This window comes from Delphinapterus leucas, chromosome 17, assembly GCF_059928025.1.
Source record: "Delphinapterus leucas isolate spDelLeu-1000000601 "Yukka" chromosome 17, BTC_Dleu_Yukka2, whole genome shotgun sequence".
Classification (NCBI taxonomy): Eukaryota; Metazoa; Chordata; class Mammalia; order Artiodactyla; family Monodontidae; genus Delphinapterus; species Delphinapterus leucas.
Genome location: NC_143145.1, coordinates 73,813,011 through 73,838,432, shown reverse-complemented (window position 1 = coordinate 73,838,432; position 25,422 = coordinate 73,813,011). Strand labels below are relative to the sequence as shown.

The window sequence follows — 25,422 nt, the reverse complement described above, 5'->3', positions numbered from 1 at the left end:
ACCTCTAAACCAACAGACGTTTTAAGTAACACTAACGCACAATTTTTTTCTAGATTGATATAAAAAAGTCAAATAATGTTTGACTTGTTAAATCTGATGGAAACATTTTACTTAAAGGATTAACAATGTTGAAATGTTTGGAAATAAATATATAATGATAGGGAGATTATTAATAAATCATCAGAAGGCCAATAATGATGTTACTAATGATAGCTTCCTATATGTAGGCATATATAATTTTTATGCATTACAACATGTAAATTATGCCTCAAATAAGCTACCAAGTTACTGCTATTACTATTCTTATTATACATGTTTTATAAATGAAGAAATGAAAACTCAGAGATGTCACATAGCTGGTTAAAAGTAGCAGACCTGAGATTCAGATCTGTGTCTGATCCCAAAGTCATTATTGTTTCTATGCTTTCTTACTCTCTATTTCCTTTTCTTGTTAAGTAAATGATAATAATGATAATAAATATAAAATGAGTAGATGCTTGGAAAATCCTTATAATGTTAAATGAAAACATGATAATTAATCATTTTTGTGACATAAGATTACAGCAGTAAAAGTAACAGGTAAGGATGGGAAGAGAATATAAATCAAGACTGATTTGAGATTACACGATCATAGCTGAATTTGTTTTTCTTTTATTTAAAATTTTTTGGTGTTGCTGTGAAGCTTGTGAAACACTTTTTTTTAGAAAATTAGAGCAGGATAAGAAAATCACTTCAGGAAAGTATTATTTAGTGTACTCAGATTTCATTCAAGCTCAGTTTCAGTACATTGCTGATAGCTGGTATTAATTAATAGATGTGATATTGTACACTATAAATGTAACGATATTTGTAGACTGATTTATTTCATGTAGCTCATCCAGAAGTGTCTGTTTCAGAAGTGACTCCATTGGTAATAATTTCTGTCCTCATTTCTAGAATTTGCAGTAGGAACCCAGGACCTTTAAGAATTATTGAATTTTCTCCTTTATATTGAAAGTCTTACTGAGTTTAGTTATCCTCAAATGAACGTGTCATCAGGCTCATTAAAGCATTAGGGACCCCTTCTAAGCAGCACTGAAAATGGAAACAGTGTTGACTTCAGAGGAGTCAGGCACCTCCACGTTTGGATCCCTGCTGGTCTACAACTAATTAAACTTTTTAAAGCAAGACCTGCAACGGAGAAGCTGTAAGAGGAAAAAACTGATAAATTTGACCACATAAAATTTAGAAATGTCTGCATGAAAAAACACTGCAAAGAAGAAACTGGGAGAAATTTCCCTAACACATAAAGCATTCTTATAAGTCATTGAGAAGAAAGACCACGACCAGTAGAAACATGGACAAAAGACACAAAATATTCAATTACAGAAAAATAAATGCAGATGGTTTTTTAAATATATTAAAAGATGTTCTAACTCACCGACATTTAAGGAATGCAAGATAAAACCCTAACGTGTTGCCATTCCTCATGTAACAAACAAAGATCAAAAAATTAGCTCCTATGCTGCCCTCAGTACTTGTATCCTTCTACTTAAGCCTGGCAGCTATCCTACGAAATAGTACCGTTATTTTCCACGTAATACAGATGAGTTAACTTAGGCACAGAAAGGGTTAAATAACTTGCCGGAAGTTTAAAGTTAAAATTGCAGACCTAGAATTCGAGCTCAGGTGCTTTAAGGAGAGAGTCTTCTCTCACTCTTAACGTAAGTTGTACAGTTTTATCCCTCTCAGTACTGGCCAGGAGCCATCAGGGCGTTCACAGAATGTTTATAAAGTCCAGTGAAGGAACATTTTTCATCATTTATTGAGCACCTTCTACGTGTCAAATTTTGGGCATTTTATGTATTAACGCATCCAGCCCTCACAGTAAACTTAACAGGTAGATGGCAGTATTCTTATTTTACAGAAGAGGAAACAAGCTCACAGAGATAGGGTAGTTTATATAAAGAATTACAGCTAACAAATTTCACAGCCAGAATTCAAACCTTAGTCTTGTTCCAGTGCCCTCGCTTCTAAGGTTGTAAATGAGAATTTGATGACTTTTTTTTTTTTTTTGGCTGCGTTGGGTCTTCGTTGCTGTGCACGGGCTTTCTCTAGTTGCAGCGAGCGGGGGCTTATCTTCATTGCATTGCGCGGACTTCTCATTGCAGTGGCTTCTCTTGTTGCAGAGCATGGGCTCTAGGCATGCAGGCTTCAGTAGTTGTGGCACACGGGCTTCAGTAGTTGTGGCACGTGGGCCCTAGAGTGCACAGGTTTCAGTAGTTGTGCCGTTTGGGCTCAGTAGTTGCAGCACATGGGCTCTAGGGTGCTCAGGCTTTCAGTAGTTGTGGCACACGGGCTTAGTTGCTCCGCAGCATGTAGAATCTTCCCAGAGCAGGGATCAAACCTGCGTCCCTTGCATTGGCAGGTGGATTCTTAACCACTGCGCCACCAGGGAAGTCCTGATGACTTTTTTATATATACATGAGTATAATTTCTGGCATTCTTTCTCCTCTGTTGGGGAATTTCTCATATGGAAGAATCTAGCATCCCGAATTTCCCTGGTCTCTGCTCTGCTGTTTGTAGACCACCAGGCTAACTGTGTCCTTGGTTTATATATGTGCTCTGAACCTGTTTACCTCGGTTAGACTTGATGACTTGAACATTTTAAGGATTCCCTTCCTCTTAGAATAGAGATAACCTAGAGCTTCAGAGATGGGCTTTAAGAGTAAATCACCTGAATCTGTATCCCAGTTTTAATCTGTAAATAAATTGGAAGGGGAGAGTCTATTAGCTTGTATCAGATTCGTGAAGGAAGATTGACCGCTACCTTCAAGCCTAAGTAGCCACTATGCTTCATTTCCCAGGTTCCAGTCCCTTTAGGTCTCTAGAGCTAAGGGTGTCACAGCCGAATGCTCAGTGAAATGACCTCTGTAGCACAAGAGTCACCTTTCATAATTTTACTTACTGTCCCTTCATTTCTTCATCAAAAGGCTTCAACCTCCCCAGAATGAGAAACTGGATGGTCAGGCATTTTATGGAAGCAGAGATGCAAAATTTTCTCCTGAAAACCTCCCTGAGCCCCTTTTCTAAATTTAGAGGTGGTGATGGGTAGAGAGAAAGTGGGTCAGTTGCCGGAACCAAGATTCAAATTAACATAGGCGAGGACCCTGTCACGCTAGCCTTCCTCACCCTTATCTTTCCTCCCCCCCCCCACCCAACAACGAGAACCCTAACTGTAAGAAGGACCTGAATAATGAGAGTCAGGAAGGGAAAAGCAGGAAATGTTTCAAAGACATTGATGGAGTAGGAAGACTTGCCAGGAATAAATAGACAAATTCATGAAGGGGCTTTAATGAGGGACTGAAGTAAGGGGAAAAAAGGTAAGGTAAGGTAAGGTGAGTAATAGTATGCTTTTTGACGTTTTAGGCAGGACCAGATGATATCAGGAACTTTGATGCAGCGTTTACAGAAGAAACAGTTCCATATTCCGTGTGTGTGTCTTCTGACTATTCCATAGTGAACGCCAGCGTACTGGAGGCCGACGACGCCTTTGTTGGTTTCTCTTACGCACCTCCTTCAGAAGACTTATTTTTGTGAGCAGTCTGCCATCAAGAACCCATTGAGCAAATATAAGCCTACAGATGACATGGAAACTCCTGTTTGTGTGAATATATTCAAATATGTTTAACTAGTGCCTCATTTTTACATGTAATGTTAAAAACTATGAAAAATGTATTTTCTGCTGTATGCGAGAAAATAGGGCATTTCAGAGAACTAAGTTTTGAATTAAAATTTGTATTCTTGTTTATTAAGCTTATTTTTAAACAGAAATTTTAAAAGCTACTGTTCTTAGCATTAACGTATTTTTAAAGAAAACTTTTTTGCTAATGACTGTTTCTTTTTCCCTCTAGGTTTATGCTAACATCTACCCAAGATAGACTGTTTTTTAACAGTCTGTTTCAGTTCAGTTAACATACATTAATGCCTTCGTAGCTCTCTACTTTGAGTTCTCAGATCACAACTATGCAATTGGTACATGGTTGTTTAAGAAGAAACCATATCTTTCCATAATGAATCACTGTTTGACATTATCATTTCTTGGTAGGATTAAAATATAAAAGCATAGTTAACCCATTGGCTGCTAGCTAACACTTTGAGTAACTGTCCATTCTGCAGATCAAATTAAGAAGTAACAAAAGGAAATCCTATGCTTTTGAAATACCAGTTCAAATTTATGAATTATTTTTCCTCTGGAGGAAAAGTAAAAGTTTAATAGAAATTTAGAAATTTTAAGTATTCCCAAAGCTCTGAAGGGAAATAAAGTACTGCTGGATTTTGTTTTTTAAGGCGGTGCCAAAAGCGAATATCTCTGTGTCATGTATTTATATTACCAATACGTTTTATTTATGTTCTTTTTGGTCTTTTGAATATTTAATATATTGTTAAGTAGGTCGAAATCTTGATATTTGTTTTTGCAAATGGCTATTCAAAACTGTCTTCCTAATTGGTTGATAAGTAAAAAATATTGCACTGTCTAGAGTATTTACCTAATTGGGAACTAAAAAGTAGAATAGCAAATTATGGGTCAGTATAAATGTATACAGTTTTACTACAATGTAACAAAAGTTAAAAATAATTCAGGCAGATGCATAGTCAGTATCTTATGTATCTTAGAAAAAGTACAGGAAGCTGACCTTAAAATCATACTAAAAACCAACTAACTTGTATACTTGTAATTGTAAAAAAGGATATCTACAGAAAAACTAAAACTCATGCTTACCTTGGGATTCTGATTCTTAGTTTAGAGATTTTTCAGGTCTTGTAGGAAACTGTGAAAGAGTTTAGTGACGCAGTTTTGATGCTTCAGGAACAAGCATACTTTCCATGTATTTTCTCTTGAGAAAGAAATTACAAAAACTTTTCACACGAATACCCTTTAGCGTAAAATTGTTCAGCAGAAGGCAGGGAGGCAGAGTGTACTTTTGTTAGATTAGTAATGTTTGCATCCAATACACTGAATCTTCCTTTAGAGGTAAGACTTTAATAGCGACACTGTAAATATTTGGTTTATTTGGCACTACTGTAAGTTCTGCTTTTATACAAAGCTCTTTGCTTATTATAAAACAAAAACTGTAGTTTCTTGTATGATTTTTTTTTACTCAGCTGTTCCTTAATTAAACTGCCAAAAATTAAAGTGCAATATTGTATATTTTTAAGAACAAATTTTAAATAGAATATTGATGTTTCTCAGATCACAGGAAATACAAATCTTATATAGTATAATAAAAACTAGCAAAAAGATTAATGATCATCTAATGCCTGCCATTATTTTATCTTATTTTTTATTTTTAAAAATTTATTTATTTATTATTTTTGGCTGCGTTGGGTCTTTGTTGCTGCGCGCGGGCTTTCTGTAGTTCCAGTGAGTGGAGGCTACTCTTTGTTGTGGTGCACGGGCTTCTCATTGTGGTGGCTTCTCTTGTTGCAGAGCACGGGCTCTAGGCACGCGGGCTTCAGTAGTTGTGGCTCGTGGGCTCTAGAGTGCAGGCTCAGTTGTGGCGCACGGGCTTAGTTGCTCCACAGCATGTGGGATCTTCCCAGACCAGGGCTTGAACCCGTGTCCTCTGCATTGGCAGGCGGATTCTTAACCACTGCACTACCAGGGAAGTCCCCCTGCCATTATTTTAAATTAAAATTGGTGATGCTTACAGTAGTCATTACAAACTAATTATTCGTATATGTAAGGGAGAGAAGTATAAAATTTTAACTAAATATCTGGGTATACATAGAAATTTCTAGATTATCATAGGCCGACATGTTTAATATTCAGGGAACAAAATCTCTTCCAAGTTTCAAGTTTATTTTTTTTCTCAGAGCATGCTAAGTCTTTTAGGAAAAGGTCTGCCCTTTGAATAGTTGAACCATTTCATGGTTATTGCCAAAATAAACTCAAAGATCTAAATGAAGAAGCCCTGACATTCTTCATGTTACACATACCTCTTACTGCCTATGGTACAGTGTAGGGCTTCCCAACCTTGTCATGTCACAGCACACACTGAAAATTACAAAATTTGGCACACCTGGGGAGAGGTGCCAGCTGATGTAGATGCTGGCAGCAGGTGCTCTGCTCAGAAGTTTTTATGCCAAAATAATTTTTCAGTTTATGAGCCAACAAACACTGTTGGGATATAATTTCAGCAATGGCAAATGTTTTAAAAGTGATGTAAATATTTGAAATATTTATTACTATAAAAATTTACCTTTACCAATATCTTTTGGCATACCTGAAACTTTTATAGTGATTATCCATAGGCATAATATTACAGACCTTTACACAGATATTTTATGACTCATTCTTTTGTACATCACATACTGTATGAAAAGTGGGAGTGGTATGTGGGAACATTTTTAGTAGTGCTGGCATGATTTTCAATAAAGTGTGTTAAGATTGATAACTTGTTTCCTCATGTATGTAGTTTGGAAGTTAGCTCTGTTTTTGAAGTGGGATTTTCTGCCACTTGCCTCTAACAGCAGTTTCTACTTTTGTTGGTTTTTACAGATTATTCTATATCCCAAGGAGATGGTTCATTTATATGAAACCCCAGAGTGGACATGGATGAGTTTCAAGTGGCATGAGTACCTTGAAAAGATACACCAAGTTTTGTGTGTAAATAAAATCGACTTGGGGCAGGGAGTGCTGCATAGCTTTGTTTATTAGATGATCAAAAGGATTTACTGCTATAAAAAGACTGGGTTTCTTCTCTGCCACTTTTGTTCCCCTTCACTCACCTAATATTAAGAGGGTTTGCTCTCTAATTTCCCTGAAAGCATTCCAATTGGAGATTTATATCACTTATTTAGCATTTTTGATGCAATTTTAATTTGTAATTCTTTAAACATATTCCTTAAAGGGACCCCCCTACAGAAAAGTATTTCTTATTTCACTATTTCTTTGCATTATGCCCATTTTTACAGAGGTACTTAAGTCAGAAAGAAATATAGCTGTCTCAAAATGGTAACTTTTTGATAATTTACCCAAAATCAAGATAGTAGAGAATAGTTTAAAGCAATATTATACAAAGAAAAAAAGCAAATATAGAAGTATAAGTTCAGAGTGGTATTTATAGCAATGAAGTAGCCAATCAAAGGATCCTACAAATAAGTTATTTTTACATATTGTACTGAAAATGATGGATCACCATATGACTCTTATGGGAATAGTGTAAAACAAAGAATTACATTACTCTACATAACCCTGCTTACTGTAACAACCATGCCCATTTGGTGTTTTTACTAATCTTGTGTTTAAGTGCAGCTGAAGTTTTTGCTGTAAATTCTCTTGCAGGAATATATCTCAGATTCATCCTTTTTTTCTAATAAAATTTCAGTATTTCCACCTTATTAGGGAACAGAGATTTCCACTCAATTTTAGTTAAACTTTGTGGGGAAGTCAACAATGAGTTGTCAATATTCAAATGTTTTTGTTTTATTAGTTAACTCTTGGAATCCAGAAGGCTTATATACAGTAAAACAGACCCACTCAAGGTCAAATTTGATCTCAGTGTGTTGCAGTTTTGGTTCTTTCCAGGTAGTAGTTTATATAGCCTTGCTGTGTTGAATTTTTCTCTTATGCCTCAATGACAGCTTACTTTGTTAATGATTCATTGATGCTGCACACTGACACTTCTGTAATTTATTTCAGTAAGATAGCCCCTAGTGATGTGCTTCAATTAGATATCAGAAGCAAAGCTTTGTGTTTTGTCAAAACTCTTATGACTTTAACACTTGAGTGCTGTGCACTTTGCTGTGTATACAGCAAATTAAACCTCAAAGAAAAATATTGAAAGGGAAAATAAAGTCAGTTACATGTAAGACAAAAATAAAAGTTAAATCATAATCCTGTCATCTTAAGTATTTTAGCCATTGTACCACATGACAGAGAAGAGAATCAGGAATTTGGTCCAAAGGAAAAGTTAAAGTGGGGAAGAGGTAGAAATAGCATAACCCAAGCAATGCAAGTACACAAGAATGCATGACAGGGACTTCTGTTTTCCAGCTTCACATGGAAGGAGCTTTTAAGTTGCCAGGTAAAAAAAGCTGAACAAACATCAACAACCTTTCTTGGATACAGATGACAGTGGACGACACAGGACAGACTGCTGCCCCCAAGACTGGAGAGACCGACGGGCAAATACAGGGATCTGTGGCTTTACTGGAACAGAGGCAGCCACCACAGGAGCCAGTGCAGGGGTAGGAAGACCTGAGCTGTATTGACAAATTGCTGGGGACTAAGTACTTCAGAAGTCCAGGAGAACCTAGTCACAGGGATCCCCACAATTTTATGAGATTTACCTCCTGGGGCTCAACCAACTTCTCACAAATATTAAAGAAAAATTCCTTTGTGCTTCCAGCAGGAGGAGGGAAAATGAACCATTTTCAAATATGCCAGAGCACTGTGTTCTTAACAAGCCCTGCCCTCAGGAGAAGCTAGTTAATCAGAGCCCGACCGGCAGGGTTTTATCAGAGCCTAACTGAGGTGGGGGAAAGGAAATACCCAACTCCAGTTCGTTCTAGCCATCCTAACCCACCTAATACAGGGGTGGGGGGGAGAAGAAGAAAACTGAGAAAGACACTCAGTTTGTGGGACAACTACAAAAGATGTAATATACATGTAATGAGAATACCAGAAGGAGAGAGAGAGAAAAAAGAACAGAAGAAATATTTGAAGTAATAATGACAGAATTTCTCCAGATTTCAGACACCAAACCCCAGATCCAGGAAGCTCAGAGAACACCAAGCAAGATAAATGCAAAGACAACAAAACAAAACTATAGCTAGGCATACATTCTCAAACTACAGAAAATCAAGAGACGAAAAATCCTGGAAGAGGCCAGAGGAAACAAAGATATGAATTACATCTGACTTCTCAGAAACCATGCAAGCAAGAAGAGAGTGGACTGAAATATTTACAGTGTTGAGAGAGAGAGAGAAAAAAACCCCACCAACTTGGTGAAGGTTTCTCAGACCTTCTCAGACTTTCTCAGACAAACAAAAATTGAGGTAATTTGTTGCCAGTAGACCTGCCTTCCAAGAGAGTTTAAAAGAAGTTCTTTAGAGAGAAGGAAAATAATATAATTCAGAAACTCAGATCTACATAAAGAAAGGAAGAAGGAATCCAAGAAGAAATAAGTGAAGGTAATATAAAAACTTATTTTTTCTTATTCTTAATTGATCTAAGAACTGAAATAACAACAATGTATTTGATTATGTATGCTTACATATATATCATATAGATATGCTTGCTTATGCTTTTACGTAAAACAAATGACCATGATACAAGGAGTGAGGAAGAGGAAGTAAGATTACTTTGTTACAAGGTATTCACGCTAAGGTACTTCACTGTGCTGTGAAGCAGTGTCGTTTGAAAGTGGGCCTTGATTAGCTGTAAATGTATATTTACAGTCTAGGACAATCAATTTGAAAAAGGAGAAAAAAAACAACTGACCGCTGAGAAAGGAGAGAAAATGGAATGAATTACAATCACAAAAGGCAGAAAAAGAAGAGGACAAAAATAGGAATGAGTAAAAAGGCAACAAATGGAACACAGTAACAAATATGGTAGATATTAATCCAACCATATTAATAATCACTCTGAACATCAGTGGTCTAAATGCACCAATTAAAAGACAAGATTTTTCAGAGTGGATCAAAAAACAAGCCCCAACGACATGTTGTCTATAAGAAATCCACTTTAAATATAAAGACATACAGATTAAAAGTAAATGGATGGAGAAAATATATAGCATGCTTATATTAATCAAAAGAAAGGAGGAGTAACTATATTGATTTCAGACAGAGTAGACTTCAGTGAAAGGAAGGTTATCAGGAATGAAGAAGGACATTAGGGACTTCCCTGGTGGTCCAGTGGTTAAGACTCTGCACTCCCAATGCAGGAGGCCCAGGTTTGATCCCTGGTCAGGGAACTAGATCCCGCATGCCACAGCAAAGATCCCGCATGCCACTACAAAGATCCCACATGTTGCAACTAAGACCTGGCGCAGATAGATAGATAAAACAAACATAATGATAAAGGAGTCAATTCTCCAAGACATAACTATCTTTAATATGTATGCACCTAACAACAGGGTATATAAAGCTACATGAGGCATGCTTCAACACCCGTCTCTCAGAAATGGACAGATCCAGCAGGCAGAAAATCAGCAAGGACATAGTTGAACTCAACGACACCATCAATCAACTGGATAGAAGTGACTTCTGTAGACTGCTTCATCCAAAAACAGCAGATAACACATTCTTCTCAAGTTCACATGGAACACTCACCAAGATAGATCAAATTCTGGGCCATAAAAAACACAGTTTACCAAATTTAAAAGTGTAGAAATCATATAATGTCTGCTCTAAAACCACAATGGAATTAAACTAGAAATCAATAACAAAAAATAACTGGAAAGTCCCAGTTATATACATGAAGATTAAACAACATACTTTAATACACGGATCAAAGAAGAAATATCAAGAGAAATTTTAAAATGCTTTGAACTAAATGAATGAAAACAAAATATCAAAATTCGTGGATACAAAGAAAGTAGTGCTTAGAGGGAGATTTATAGCATTGAATGCATATATTAGAAAGGAAGAAAGATCTAAAATCAATAAGTTTCTACTTTAGGAAACTAGAAAAAGAAGGGAAGGCAGAGGGAACTCTGTAACTTTTACTCAGTTTTGCTGTGAACCTAAAAACTGCTCTAAAAAAATTAAAAGAAAGCATGAGAGCAGGTCCTGTGTAGCTGCTGAAAAAGAAAAAATGGGAGGGGGGATGAGAATGGAAAGGGAAAGGACTTTGATTTGCATAAAACAGTCCTCTTCCACACCACCACCCCCAAGTTAAAAAATTAAAATGAACCTATCACTTATGAAGTATTCATCTTTATGAATCTGCCTAACAAATGCCCTATATGTGTGTACCTAAAAATAAATGTTGCTTCTTGCATAAGTTACTAGTTTTACACATGGGATATCTACTTTAAAATTTCAACCTATTGGGGGGGCTTCTAATTCTCAACCTGCCACTGTTCAGTGATACTCTGTAATAATAAAATGCTGAGTATTTACAGCAGTGTATCAATAAGTTTTGGTTAATCAGTTAACCATAACAATTCATTTCCATGCCAAAGTAATAATGGAGTTTTAAATCAGCCAAGTCCAGTAGAATCTTCTAATAGGTTTTTATGTTTTTAATAATACTTTAAAATATGTTAGACATAAGAAAAGCACTTAAATTTTTTTTCTGCACTTAAATTTTTAAGTATTCAGTCCACTACTGCACATTGCAAACTCTCTGAAAATGATAGTGATACCTAGAATCAAAATGTCAGTGCTGCTTATTTGACTGGTAGGGGAGAAAAGAGAAGACTCCTCAGGGTTTCCAAGGAGGACTGGAGCGGCTGCTTTCCTTATTAAAAACAAGATTGGCAGGACTTCCCTTGTGGAGCAGTGCGCCTGCCAATGTAGGGGACACGGGTTCCCCTGCAAAACTTTAAACTATATATGAATGCCTTTTTGAACAATTGATTCTACCATAAAACACAAGATCCATCAGCAGACCATAGCCTAGTTCTTCTCATCTAAAATATCAATAGTGTTCATGACCACAGAATTGTAGTACAAGACAGTTTTAACAGCTCTTTGCTGTTGCAGATTGATTTCTAGTTCAGCAAAATATTTTCCTCACCTCGTCACTCATATAGATTATATTCCCCCCAGAGAAACAAATTCTGTGGTGTTTTGTCAACCCTGTTAAATACTGAAAGGGTGGCTTCAATTACTTTTCCATGGCATGTGGTCCAACCTTCCACCTCCTGGTGCCCCACCCCCATGCATAACTGCACCAAGAAATACTAACGGGGGAGGACTCAGCACAAGTTTTGGTTTTTTGCTAACAGCTTTATTGATATTTAATTCACATACGTTAGAATTAACCCATTTGAAGTGTCAAATCCACTGGCTTTTGGTTTCTTCAGAGTTGTGCAACTATCACCACAATCAATTTTGAACGTTTTCATCACCTTGAAAAGAAACTGTGTGTGGGTGGATAAACAAAATGTGGTATATACATAAAATGGAATATTATTCGGCCTTTAAGAGGAAGTACTGACGTGTTATGACATGGATGAACCTTGAAACATTTTGTCAAGTGAAATAAGTCAGTCACAAAGGACAAGTACTATATGATGCCACTTCCATGAGGTACCTCGAGTAGTCAAATTCATAGAGACAGCCATAGCATGCTGGTTGTCAGGGGCAGGTGGGAGAGTGGGGAGCCTGGAAATGGGGAGTTATTGTTTAACGGGGACCAAGTTTCCATTTGGGAAGATGAAAAAGTTCTGGAGGTGGATCGTGGTGAGGTTTCACAATGTGGATGTACTTAACATCGCTGAACTGTACACTTAAAAATGGTTGAAGTGGGGCTTCCCTGGTGGCGCAGTGGTTGGGAGTCCGCCTGCCGATGCGGGGGACGCGGGTTCGTTCCTCGGTCCGGGAGGATCCCGCCTGCGTCGGAGCAGCTGGGCCCGTGGGCCATGGCCGCTGGGCCTACGCGTCCAGAGCCTGTGCTCTGCAACGGGAGGGGCCGCGGCGGTGAGAGGCCCGCGTACCACAAAAAAAAAAAAAAAAGGTTAAAGTGGGAAGTTTTTTTTTTAATTAATTTTTCTTGTATTTATTCATTTTATTTATTTTATTTTTGGCTGCTTTGTGTCTTCATTGCTATGTGCAGGCTTTCTCTAGTTGGGTCGAGCAGGGGCTACTCTTTTTTTTTTTTTTTTTTTTTTTTTGCGGTATGTGGGCCTCTCACTGTTGTGGCCTCTCCCGTTGCGGAGCACAGGCTCCGGACGCACAGGCTCAGCTGCCATGGCTCACGGGCCCAGCCGCTCCGCGGCATGTGGGATCTTCCCGGACCGGGGCACGAGCCCGTGTCCCCTGCATCGGCAGGCGGACTCTCAACCACTGCGCCACTAGGGAAGCCCCCATGGGGGCTACTCTTCGTTGCGGTGCGTGGGCCTCTCATTGCGGTGGCTTCTCTTGTTGCAGAGCACGGGCTCTAGGCACGCAGGCTCAGTAGTTGTGGCTTGCAGGCTCTAGCGAGCGTTCTCAGTAGTTGTGGCGCTCGGGCCTAGCTGCTTCACGGCATGTGGGATCTAACCGGACCAGGGGTCGAACCTGTGTCCCCTGCATTGACAGAAGGATTCTTTTTTTTTTTTTTTTTTTTTTTTGTGGTACTTGGGCCTCTCACTGTTGTGACTTCTTCCGTTGCGGAGCACAGGCTCCGGACGCGCAGGCTCAGCGGCCATGGCTCATGGGCCCAGCCAATCCGTGGCATATGGGATCTTCGCGGACCGCCCTGAATCGGCAGGCGAACTCTCAACCACTGCGCCACCAGGGAAGCCCGACAGGCGGATTCTTAACCTAAAGTGGTAAGTTTTATGTATATTAAAGAAAAAAAATTTTTAATTTTAAAAAGAAAAAAAAAAAACATACCCAATAGCAGTCACTCTCCACCCCTTAAGCCCCAGGCAACCACTAATTTATTTTCTCTCTCTCAGATTTGTCTATTTGAGACATTGCACATAAGCGGAATCATACAATATTTGCCCTTTCCTGTCTAGCTAAATCTTTTGCTTTACATAGTATTTCCAAGGGTCATCCGTGTTGTAGCACATTATTAGGACCTCATTCCTTTTTATGGCAAAATAACATTACGTTGTATGGATATACCACATTTTATTTACCTATTTATCAGTTTCCACTTTTTGGCTATTATAATACTATAAACATCAATACTCTAAAAATTCACATATAAGTACTTGTGTCAACATATGTTCTGTATTCCCTCTCATATTATCTATGTATAATATGTAATATGTGACATGCAATTGTTGGGTCATATAAAGAACTCTGTGGTTCTTTATCAGGGAAAGATTTACAAATTGTCTCCACCGTTTTGCATTCCCACCAGGAGAGTTTTTAGTAAGTTTTTTTTTAAACAAACAGGGACACCCTTGGCCTGCGATAACAACGAAACCGAGGGTCTCTATCTTTCTCTCTATCCTTTGCCCTGCAGGGAGGAAGCACGAGCGACTCTATTAATAAAGAGGGTGGAGGGCATGTCAGGGTAGTTGCCTTGGTGACCGGAAGGGGCGGTCCCGGAAGGCTCCACGCAGCCAACGGCCGGGAGGTGCGCGCATGCGCGCGTGGGCCTGCTGGTTCCCGTGCTCGGGCTCGAGGTGGCGCGCGACGGGCGAAGCTCGGTGGGTGCAAGAGTCGGGGGGCGGGGGGGGGGGTGGTCACACACTGCTGGGCTGGGGTCCGCAGTGCTGGAGGTTGCTTCTGAGGGTGGGACAGGCCCTGGAGCCCAGGGTGTGAGGCCGGATTCGCTTTCCATCCACTTTGGTTGTGAGGTGGTTTCCTGCTGCCGCGGCCCTCAGAGAAGACACGCCCCCGCGTCTGTTTCAACCCCGCGTCTGTTTCAAGGGAACCAACACTTGGGTTCTTTAGGCTGTGGGAAGACCTGTAGAATTTTATCCCGGTTCGCTTATTGGGTGCTTTTCCAAAGGCGTCCATGTCTTTTCCTCCACTTTCCCATACCTTGGAAATGCATCCCTTCCCAGGACGACGCCCGCTTTACCCAGGTGATGCCCAGAGCAGCGTTCTCTCTAGCCTTTTTTAAGTTACTGAACGCCAGGCCCTGGTTTATGTCGCCCCAGTGCTTCTGTCTATCTGGATGTCCCAGGAGCCCGTCAGAGTCAGCATATTTCAAAGGAGCTTTACCTTATTATTTCCCTCGTCTTCTCCTGGCTTCCATATTTCCATTAGAGCGGCATCATCCACCCACCCTCACAGACCAGATACCATGTCCAGGGTGAAATCTTTAAAAAAAAAATGTCCGGAATCCAGCCCCTCCATTCCATTTCACCCCTAATGCCCTAGATTGGGCCATCCATCTCCCAGGACTATTTTCAGTACTTAGAAACTGATTATTGACACTTCTTCCTCTATTCCAACCCACTTTCCGCACTGGCGGCAAGTACTGATTTACAAAATAAAAATCTGACCATATTACTCACCTGTTAAAAACTTTGATGGTTCCCCTTTGTCTGTATAATCATCGTGGACTTCAAAATTTTTCAATCTGGTTGAGCTCCACCCAGCCATTTCCTTTTTAGCAGCCTCCCTTCATTCGGCCCCGGAAACCTTATGTTCTCATGAAGCACAGATGGAACGTTCTGAACACAGCACACACTTTAAGATGGTTGAACTTAGGGCCACAGAGAAATAAACTCCGAAGTTTCTCTCCCCGCTCCCTCCCCCCGTGCGTCCCTCCACCCCTCCCCACCCCCCGCCATATAATAGGGAGAAGGACAGTCTCGATTACTTTTCTTTGGAAAGTGACCTGAACTCCAAGGAGCAGGGGTATGGATTCAACAGTATGGGCCTGAAAATTAGGGGAGGGGGGATTACCTCTCTCCTTGGAAAACTTTCTCTTCCTCTCTTCACCTCTCCTTCAATTAGTGACATCTTACCTATCAAATGTCACCTTTAAAGTAGAATTTATCACTTCATGTCTATGTCCCCACTGTATTAAATCAAAATGTCCTAAAACAATAGAAAATATTATGACCCCTACACGAGGATGACCCCAAATTTTGTGAGCTATTTCGTGTATGTTGTTCCTTCTGTGCTCTCTAGTACATTAATATTTCTTTAATAGCACGTAAGTTGTACAGAATTATAATTTTTTACATATCTATTTTCCCTCACTGTACTCTCTGAACAGTAGGGACTATATTTTACTGATCTTTGTATCCCCAGTGCCTAGGACAGTCTGATACCCAATAAATAGTAAATGCCCAATAAATACTTGATAATGAATACATGTGATAGTCATTATTTCTGACTCCTCTAAATTGGCAGCCATTGAAGGCAGGATTCAATCTTATTCATTTTATCCCTAGACCCTAATACAATGTTTGGCATATATTGTTTCCAAGTGGTGTTTGCTGTCTTTAAATGAATTTTATGTATTCCACTCTCATTACTATGGTTTAGTGTTTTATGTTGGTCACTGATAGAAAATTTAAAGCCAGAAGAGGCCTTATCATCTAATACAACCCCTTAATTTCCTACAGATGAACCAAGAGAGGTTGGGTGATTTACCCATAGCAACTAGCAAATGCTGGATCTAGATCCAGGTTTTCAGACTTCTTAGGCTAGCTATACTTTGTTACTTATATTGAATTTGTGAAACAGCTTTTACCACTTTCATTTTTTTAAACAACGCCTGCAAGGGGGCCTCATTATCCAATATTAGTTTCAACAAGCATTTTTGGTATACCTACTCTGTAAAGAGACATTTGAAGCTCCTGTTCTTAAATTTGAAATCTTATGGAGAGGCTCATAACCTAGTGTTGATAAAAATATCATTTGGCAAGAGAAACCAGTTTTGTTTATCTTTGAGTAGGATTTTTTTTTTTGTGCACCGCACGGCTTACCAGATCTCAGTTCCCGGACCAGGGATTGAACCCAGGCCATGGCAGTGAAAGCCCGGAATCGTAACCACTAGGACACCAGGGAACTCCCAGGAATTTTTTAAGTAGGAAATTTTACCTCATTTTATTTCACCCTCAATTTTTACATTTAATAGTTTAAACAGTTTTATTATAGATCCTTAAATGTCACTTTTATTTTATTTCTAGGTGTTCCTGTCTTTGCTATGAATTTCACTCTCTGTAGTCCTCACCAGCAGCTGTGGTTTAATCATTCAGTAAAAGAGAAGAATCATTAACTAGGAGAAAATGTCAAATCTAAAAATGAAAGAGGCAGCCCTTATCTATCTTGACAGAAGTGGAGGCCTCCAAAAGTTCATAGACAATTGCAAATCCTACAGTGGTATGTTCAGCAAAGTTGACTATTTTAGAAACTTTAAAGTCCTACGTATAACTATCCTCATTTTTATACTTGTGTATTTTTACAGATTCAAAACAAAGTTATGCTGTCTATCGATTCAGTATTTTAGTAAATCCCTCTGATATTATTGAGTTGGATGCTGAACTTGGAAATCATATTTTACACCAGCCTTTAAAAGCTGCTCAAGTTTTTCAATCAGTAAGTTAAAGAAAGAGATAATTTTATGCCACATGGAATTTTTGCTAACTTATTTGGTTTTTTGTTTGAAATCACAGGTCTGTTTTATTGCTGTTAAGACTCTCTCATTAATTGAACAATTACAGACTGAAGCTCAAGTAAGTTTTAGTTAAATTTAACAAAGAAAACTAAGGCACAATACTTTCAAGATACCTTGTAAATAAATATTTTTATATTCATATATATTTTTTGTTTAAACATATTTTCAAAGTTTAATAAATTATCTTACATATGCATCTTTACTTCCTGTTTTATCACTTATAACATTAAACATTTTTATAATAAAACATTTCAAACATACCCCCAAATAAAGAGAATAATACAGTGAACCTCCATATATCTATCACACAGATTTAATCGTTTGCAATATTTTGCCATACTGGCATCATCACTTTTTTTCTGAAATGTTTTAAAGCAAATCTTTAAAATACATTCTGTATTTCACCCCTACATACTTCGGTATGTATCAACCTCTAAAAATTGTGGACATTTTTGTTATATAACCACAATGCCATTATTACCATTTACAAAAAAAAAATAATTCCTTGGTATCATCTAATATCCAGTCCATATTGAAATTTACCCAGTCGGGGTCTCAAGACTGTCTCACAATTGATGTGTTCAAGTCAGGACTAAAACAAGGTACACACATTATAACTGGTTCTTACATCTCCCTAAGTCTCTTTTAATCTAGAGCCATTTCCTCCCCCTCCTTTTTTATGCCATTGAATTTTTGAAGAAACTAGTTAATTGTCCTGTAAAATGTCTCATCTGGACTTGTCTGATTATGTTCTTGTAGTATTTAACTTATGCCCCTAGACACCAAATTTCTGGAAAAAAAGTTGGCTCTAAAGACTTGCTTAGATTCAAATTCATCTCATTTTGATGAGAATATATCATAGCGTCATGTGTTTCATACTGCCCTACATTAGGAGAACTGTCCTATTTGTTATCCCACTTTTAGCAATGCCACAATTGAGCAGTGGGTGCACATGATGTCAGTCTGATTCCTTCAATATACAGTCTCCCATCAACTGTCACCTAATGGTTTTCGCAGCTACTGATAGTCACTGCCTAGATTCCATTATTTCATTAGGAGTTTCAAAATTGTGATTTTCCTAATTTTAGCAAACTTTCTATATTTACTGGCTGAAACTATCCTGTAAGAGAAGTTTTTCCTCTCATCAACTATTTGGTTACCCTGCAATACAATTTGTACAGGAAAAGTAGAAGGAATGTTTGATTCTTTCCATCTATAAATTTTCATAGTGATGAGTTGAAATATAACAGCCTCCAATGATGACCAATATTTTTTGTTTGTTTTTCCTTTTTTAAATTATGAGGAATTACATGAATTTTTAAATATATCTGATAGGTTTCAATGAATCTTTGTCATTCTTTTTGATGCCTATATTATCTAACTTTGGTCATTGGGAGCTCCTTAAAGTTTGTTCTTATGTCCTTTTGACACATTTCATTAGTTTTTAAGCCCCCCTGGTTTCTATCACAAGGAGATGTACAAGGAGGTCCATCTGGTGTATTTTCTGCCCCATGGAATCAGCCATTTCCCCTAAGGAGCTCTGGTTCCTTTTCATGAGAAATTATATTTAGAGATCTGGGCACTAGAAGTGTTTGTTGCTATTGAGTTGTCATTGTTTTATAAATAAGTCTTTTCAGTGAATATAGCGAGAAATGTGTATTTTTAAAGAAAAATGAGTTCATAATGATATTTTCAATTAAAATATAAGATTATAAGGATTTTGCATCTTTAATTTTATATTTAAATCACTTTTCTCTTAATGCTCAAAAGATTGTTTCCTAATACTACTAACAAATTATCTGTTTGATTTAACCTACAAATATACTTACTATATTGTAATGTAAGTCCAATTGGATCTGCAATTTTTATTAATACTATTTTTGTGTTCTTATTAGATTAATATACTGCTGAAGTTAACACATTTACCTCCTCTGCCAAGTTATAGTCTTGACCTTTGTGAGTTTCCGCTTGATTATACATCTCAAAGATTTTATATGATGCAAGGAATTGTGATTGCAATGACAACTGTAACCAAGTATACACAAGGTGCAAGATTTCTTTGTTCAGATGAAGCATGCCCTCTTTCAAAAGGTAAATATTAAAATGTAAAATCAAAGCAATTTATTGTTTAATCTTAAATCATGTTTACAATTAGTTAAAAAACATTCACAGCATAGAAAGAATGGAGTAAAATTAGGTGTCTCCTAATGTTTACAAGTCTGCTTTGCATAATCTTGAAATTCGTTCTTTCTTCCACACCTCTCTCCTATAATTTAACAGATGCTCTTGTGTTGCTGAAGTACTTGTTTGTCTCACACGCTGTTTCATGACTGTTCATGCTGTTCCCTCTCCATGTAATGTCCTCTCTCAACCCTTTGGCTTAACTTCCAGGACATCTTTCCCATTCATCCCCACCTCTTATTGGGTTGGATGCCTCTCCTCTCTTCTCTCTGAACACTTTGTATATGAATACTGCATATTGAAATTATCTGTTTCTTATTGCCACCTATTGAAATTGTGTGCTTAAGTATCCATATCACCAGTGCCTGGCAAGAAATAGCCATGCAATAAATGTTACTGCTATGAACCCACATGCAAAACTGATTTAATTGTATGTTGAATTAGATTCATTTTAAAGGATTGAAAATGGAAAGCTAAATCTGAAGGCAAATTTAGCTTAACTGTTTTCTTTCAGGATTTCAGTATATAAGAGTGCATGTACCGGGTGCTACAGAGTCTGCAACGATAAGAAATGACTTTTTGTGTAATCTATGTTCATCTTCACTTCAAGAAGACAGAAAATTTAGAGTACTTGGTGGTAAAAAATGCATTTACGTTTTACAATTACAATTTTTAAAATAATGTCTGATATTTTAATGTGGAAATTAAATTGAATATATATGCTAATAACTGATTCTTTTTTACTCTTTGCCTTAAGATAAACAGATAGTTGAAATAATTACCACAAAGGCACTTCGTGCTTTTCAAGGATATTCTAACAACCAGCCATTTAGGTTTCAATCTCTCACAGTCTTCCTCAGAGGTAAGTTCTATTTGCACTAAAATATATAAACTGTATAACTGACTTGTTTATGCTTATATATTATAAATGGTACTTCAAAAGCTTGAAAATAATAGGTCTTCTCTTTGAGTATTTTAAAGAGTCATATTTAGCTAATGTAGCAATTATTCATTCAGTCATACAACATTCACTTAAGATATTAGCACCTGCTATGTCTCAAGCACTATGCTAAGTCTCAGGGTCACAATTATTTACAGTAATAATCTCCCATTATTGTATGTGTATGTCTTATATAAATATTGGAGTTATTGTTTTAAACTATAAGCTTCAGGAGGGTAGGGACTTGGGTTTTTTACTGCACATAGTAAAAGCTCAATAAATGTTTGTTAAATAAATGAATGAGCATTGACATATGATTAACTGTTGAGAACTGCATGGGTAAAGACCTGTGAGTAGACAGATTCTGCCATAAAGGAGGAAATCATTATCAGTATCAATCACCCATGGAAGAGTGAGTCATTGTTGAGAAGCCAGAACTGTGAAAATGAGGATGGGGTTCAGTCTCTTTTCTTGGGCTAAAATTGGAAGAATTAAACTTTTCGTAAAGAGAGATATTGAATGTCAACCATGTGTAGGAAACTCAAGGGTTAGAAAGCAGAGACTCAAACAAGAAGTCTTTTCACCATGGCCTGGCAAGGACAAGGCAGGCGTGTAAGCCCAGATGATAATAGGTAATTTTTAATATCAATTACTATGTGCCAGGCACTTTTACATATATTAACTCATTTAGTCACAGCAACTCTTTCAAGTAGGTTCTATTGTTATCTCCATTTTACAATGTAGAAATGGACACACAGAGAAGTTAAGTAACTTTTCCAAGGTTACACAGCTAGTACATAACACAGCCATGATTCAAACTCAGGCATTCTAGCTTCAAAGTCTATGATTTTAACTACTTAATTCTATTATATACAAACCATACATTACAATATAGAAATTTAAGTGACTATCCAACTTATATTTTAGTAGAAAACCCTTTCTTCTAATAAACTCTTAATAGAACCCAAATACATTTTTAAAAGTTAAATTAATAAAAGCAGGCCTTTGGGGGTTTTCAGCAGTTACCCAGACTTCCCAGCCTCCTAGCCTTCCTCTTGACCCTTTCTTGACTTCAGGACACATCCACGATTCCAAGGAACAGTTGAAAAATGATTTGCTTTAATTTTCTCCTTGTAATTCATACTGTATCCTTCATGGGTTTTTTGGGGGGTGGGACAGGGGGAATGTTTGTTTATTTGGTTTGGGGTTTTTATTTTCTCAAATCTTGGGGCTGATTCTTCCCATCTAGTTCTACAGGGTATATCAATATACTCTCTGGCTCTAAAAGAGACAGAGAGACAGAGAGATAGAGAGAGAAACAGAGAGGAGGAAAGAAATGGACATCAGTGTTTGATCACAGAGGGAAGTTAATCCTTGCTCCTCCTTGTAAGCCTTTCTTTCATAGTTTTACAACCATCCAAATTCTAACTGTATAATGGAGGATCAAGATTTTTAGTGTATGTTTTTTAGAATAAATTTTGAACTTGTGCAAAAGCTTTGCTCGGTCTGTAGAGGTGAGAGGAACCTAGTAAATTGTCTTTTGGGTAGACTTTATTTATTTTGATTCAAAAGAGTTTATTTGTATTACAAATGGATACATTTCCATTGACGGTATTTGTTTTTCTTTTTTTTTTAATTAATTTTTGTTGGAGCATAGTTGCTTTACAATGTTGTGTTAGTTTCTACTGCACAGCAAAATGAATCAGCTATACATATACATGTATCCCCTCTTTTTTGGATTTCCTTCCCACTTAGGTCACCACAGTGCATTAAGTAGAGTTCCCTGTGCTGGGTAGACTTTAGACATGGGCAGACCCAGATGGGAATTTCAGTTCTGCTACTTAACTACTTAGCCTGGTGCAAATCACTTAACCTCTCAGTTTCTTCATATATAAAGTGGGGATAACAATATCTGTCTTATAGTTTACAATTAGGTAATGTGTATAAAAGTGACTTGCCTATATTATAGACTGTGAATAATACTTTTTAAAATGATTTTCTTCCCAAATAAAATTATTACTTATAAGGTCATTTTTATTAACATCTCTTGTCATTTAATGGAAAGATGTTTCATTTTAAACACAATGATCTTGTTTTGCCTTTTGACTATTATAGGAGACTATCTAGTTGCTATGTCACATGCTTCTTGAAGTTAATTCATCACCTATAAGTATCAAAATTTATCAGCAACAAAATTTTCTCAATTTATATTATTAATGCCACTCAATATGCATAGTATACTAAACAAAAGTAACTACTTAGCAACTAACTGAACTACTAAATTGTTGCTGGTTTTATTTGTTTTTAATTTTATATTGGAGTATAGTTGATTAACAATGTTGTGATAGTTGCAGGTGTACAGCAAAGTGATTCTGCTATACATACACATGTATCTATTCTTTTTCAAATTCTTTTCCCATTTAGGTTGTTACATAGTATTAAGCAGAGTTCCCTGTGTTATACAGTAGGTCCTTGTTGGTTATCCATTTTAAATACAGCAGTGTGTACATGTCAATCCCACACTCCCTAACTATCCCTTCTCCCCCCACGTCCCCCCTGGTAGCCATAAGTTCATTCTCTAAGTCTGTGAGTCTGTTTCTGTTTTGTAAATAAATTCATTAGTATCATTTCTTTTTAGATTCCACATATAACCAATATCATATGATAGTTCTCTTTCTCTGTCAGACTTACTTCATTCAGTATGACAATCTCCAGGTCCATCCATGTTGCTGCAAATGGCATTATTTCACTCTTTTTAATGGCTGACTAATATTCCATTGTATATATGTACCACATCTTCTTTATCCATTCCTCTGTCGATGGACATTTAGGTTGCTTCCGTGTCTTGGCTATTGTAAACAGTGCTGCAATGAACATTGGAGTGCATGCATCCTTTCGGACCATGTTTCTCTCCAGATATATGCCCAGGAGTGGGATTGCAGGATCATGTGGTAGTCCTATTATTAGTTTTTTAGGGAACCTCCATACTGTTCTCCATAGTGGTTGTATCAATTTACATTCCCACCAGCAGTGTAGGAGGGGTCCCTTCTCTCCACACCCTCTCCAGCATTTGTTGTTTGTGGATTTTTTTGATGATAGGCATTCAGACTGGTGTGAGGTGGTATCTCATTGTAGTTTTGATTTGCATTTCTCTAATAATTAGCAATGTTGAACATCTTTTCATGTGCTTCTTGGCCATCTGTATGTCTTCTTTGAAGAAATGTCTATTTAGGTCTTCTGCACATTTTTTGATTGGGTTGTTTGTTTTGATGATATTAAGCTGCATGAGCTGTTTGTAAATTTTGGAGGCTAATCCCTTGTCAGTCACATCATTTGCAAATATTTTCTCCCATTCTGTGGGTTGTCTTTTCATTTTGTTTATGGTTTCTTTTGCTGTGCAAAAGCTTTTGAGTTTAATTAGGTCCCATTTGTTTATTTTTGTTTTTATTTCCATTACTCTGGGAGATGGATTGAAAAAGATATTGCTGTGATTTATGCCAGAGAGTGTTCTGCCTATGTTCTCCTCTAAGAGTTTTATAGTGTCCAGTCTCACATTTAGGTCTTTAATCTGTTCTGAGTTTATTTTTGTGTATGGTGTTAAAGAATGTTCTAATTTCATTTATGTATATGTAGCTGTCCAGTTTTTCCAGCATCATTTACTGAAGAGACTGTCTTTCCTCCATTGTATAGTCTTATCTCCTTTGTCATAGATTAAGTGACCATAGGTGCATGGGTTTATTTCTGGGCCTTCTATCCTGTTCCATTGATCTATATTTCTATTTTTGTGCCAGTACCATACTGTTTTGATGACTAGAGCTTTGTAGTATAGTCTGAAGTCAGGAAGCCTGATTCCCCCAGCTCTGTTTTTCTTTCTCAAGATTGCTTTGGCTATTTGGGGTCTTCTGTGTCTCCATACAAATTTTAAGATTTTTTGTTCTAGTTCTGTGAAAAATGCCACTGGTAATTTTATAGGGATTGCATGGAATCTGTAGATTGCCTTGGTTAGTATAGTCACTTTGACAGTATTGATATTAATGCCACTCAATATGCATATTATACTAAACAAAAGTAAATACTTAGCAACTAATTGAACTACTGAATTGTTACTGGTTTTAGATCTTTGAACCATATGATCATGTAAAAGTTTCGTTTAGTAAATAGTTATTTTCTTTTGTGTTTAACAATTTTAGATGAATTAGTGAATGAAATGAATATAGGAAATGAGTATAAGATTATTGGAATTCCAACCTGTGTAAAAACATCACAAACTGCTCTCTGTATAGAGGCAAATAGTATCACTTTTTTCAATCCAAAAGGTAAGAAAAATGTTAGTATCATATATTAACAAATATTTAAATTTAAATCCATTTGTTCAGGAAATAAGTATTGGTTGCCTACGTGCTGGACACTCTTCAAAGCACTAGGGATACAGTTGTGATGAGGACAGTCAGGGTTCCTACTCTTAAATCATATGGTAGACAGTCAATAAATGTGTAAACTAATTAATAAGACAATTTTAGATAATAAATGCTCTAAAGGAAATAAAGCAAGATAATGTGAAACCTTGCCCACAGGAAGGACTCCTTTCTTTTGGCTATACCTTATTTAGATTTTTTTTTTTTTTTTTTTTTGGTGGTACGTAGGCCTCTCACTGCTGTGGCCTCTCCCGTTGCGGAGCACAGGCTCCAGACGCGCAGGCTCAGCGGCCATGGCTCACGGGCCCAGCCGCTCCACGGCATGTGGCATCTTCCCGGACCAGGGCACGAACCTGTGTCCCCTGCATCGACAGACGGACTCTCAACCACTGCGCCACCAGGGAAGCCCCTAGATTTTTTTTTTTTTTTAATAATTACCAACAAGAAAAATGTTTTAAGATGCTAAGAGTTAGAGATTAGTTTAAAGGTTTTTCTATCCAACCCTTTGTTTTCTAACTAAGTAACTGTTGTGGTCTGAGAAAAAGAGCCAAATAAAATGGCATCCTTTTCCTCAGCTGAGTTTTGAACCAATCGAGAAATAAGACAAAAGAGAAAGGCAGTTGGTCCCCAAAATATCACCCTTATTA

At 37.4% G+C, this 25,422-nt stretch overlaps 2 protein-coding genes across 15 annotated transcripts in view; both read left to right on the top strand.

Annotated features, from left to right (window-relative positions):
* The window catches only part of SGK3 (serum/glucocorticoid regulated kinase family member 3), a 111,334-nt gene extending 106,051 nt beyond the window's left edge, over positions 1-5,283 (top strand). For all 13 annotated transcript variants that reach the window (XM_089899068.1, XM_089899065.1, XM_022595266.3 and 10 more), the window contains one exon: positions 3,409-5,283. In XM_089899068.1, coding sequence (XP_089755194.1) covers positions 3,409-3,579 — 171 coding nt within the window. In that variant the 3' untranslated portion in view covers positions 3,580-5,283. The remainder of the gene's footprint in view (positions 1-3,408) is intronic.
* A 126-nt stretch (positions 5,284-5,409) lies between these two features.
* The window catches only part of MCMDC2 (minichromosome maintenance domain containing 2), a 51,581-nt gene continuing 31,568 nt past the window's right edge, over positions 5,410-25,422 (top strand). The window contains exons 1-9 of one of the 2 annotated variants that reach the window (XM_089899058.1): positions 5,410-12,249; positions 13,322-13,472; positions 16,752-16,944; positions 17,030-17,160; positions 17,238-17,297; positions 19,135-19,330; positions 19,935-20,057; positions 20,178-20,282; positions 24,551-24,676. In XM_089899058.1, the coding sequence (XP_089755184.1) occupies positions 16,851-16,944; positions 17,030-17,160; positions 17,238-17,297; positions 19,135-19,330; positions 19,935-20,057; positions 20,178-20,282; positions 24,551-24,676 (835 nt within the window). In that variant the 5' untranslated portion in view covers positions 5,410-12,249; positions 13,322-13,472; positions 16,752-16,850. Of the gene's footprint in view, positions 12,250-12,839; positions 13,473-16,751; positions 16,945-17,029; positions 17,161-17,237; positions 17,298-19,134; positions 19,331-19,934; positions 20,058-20,177; positions 20,283-24,550; positions 24,677-25,422 lie in introns of those variants that run through there. The other variant, XM_022595361.2, reaches the window with a different exon arrangement.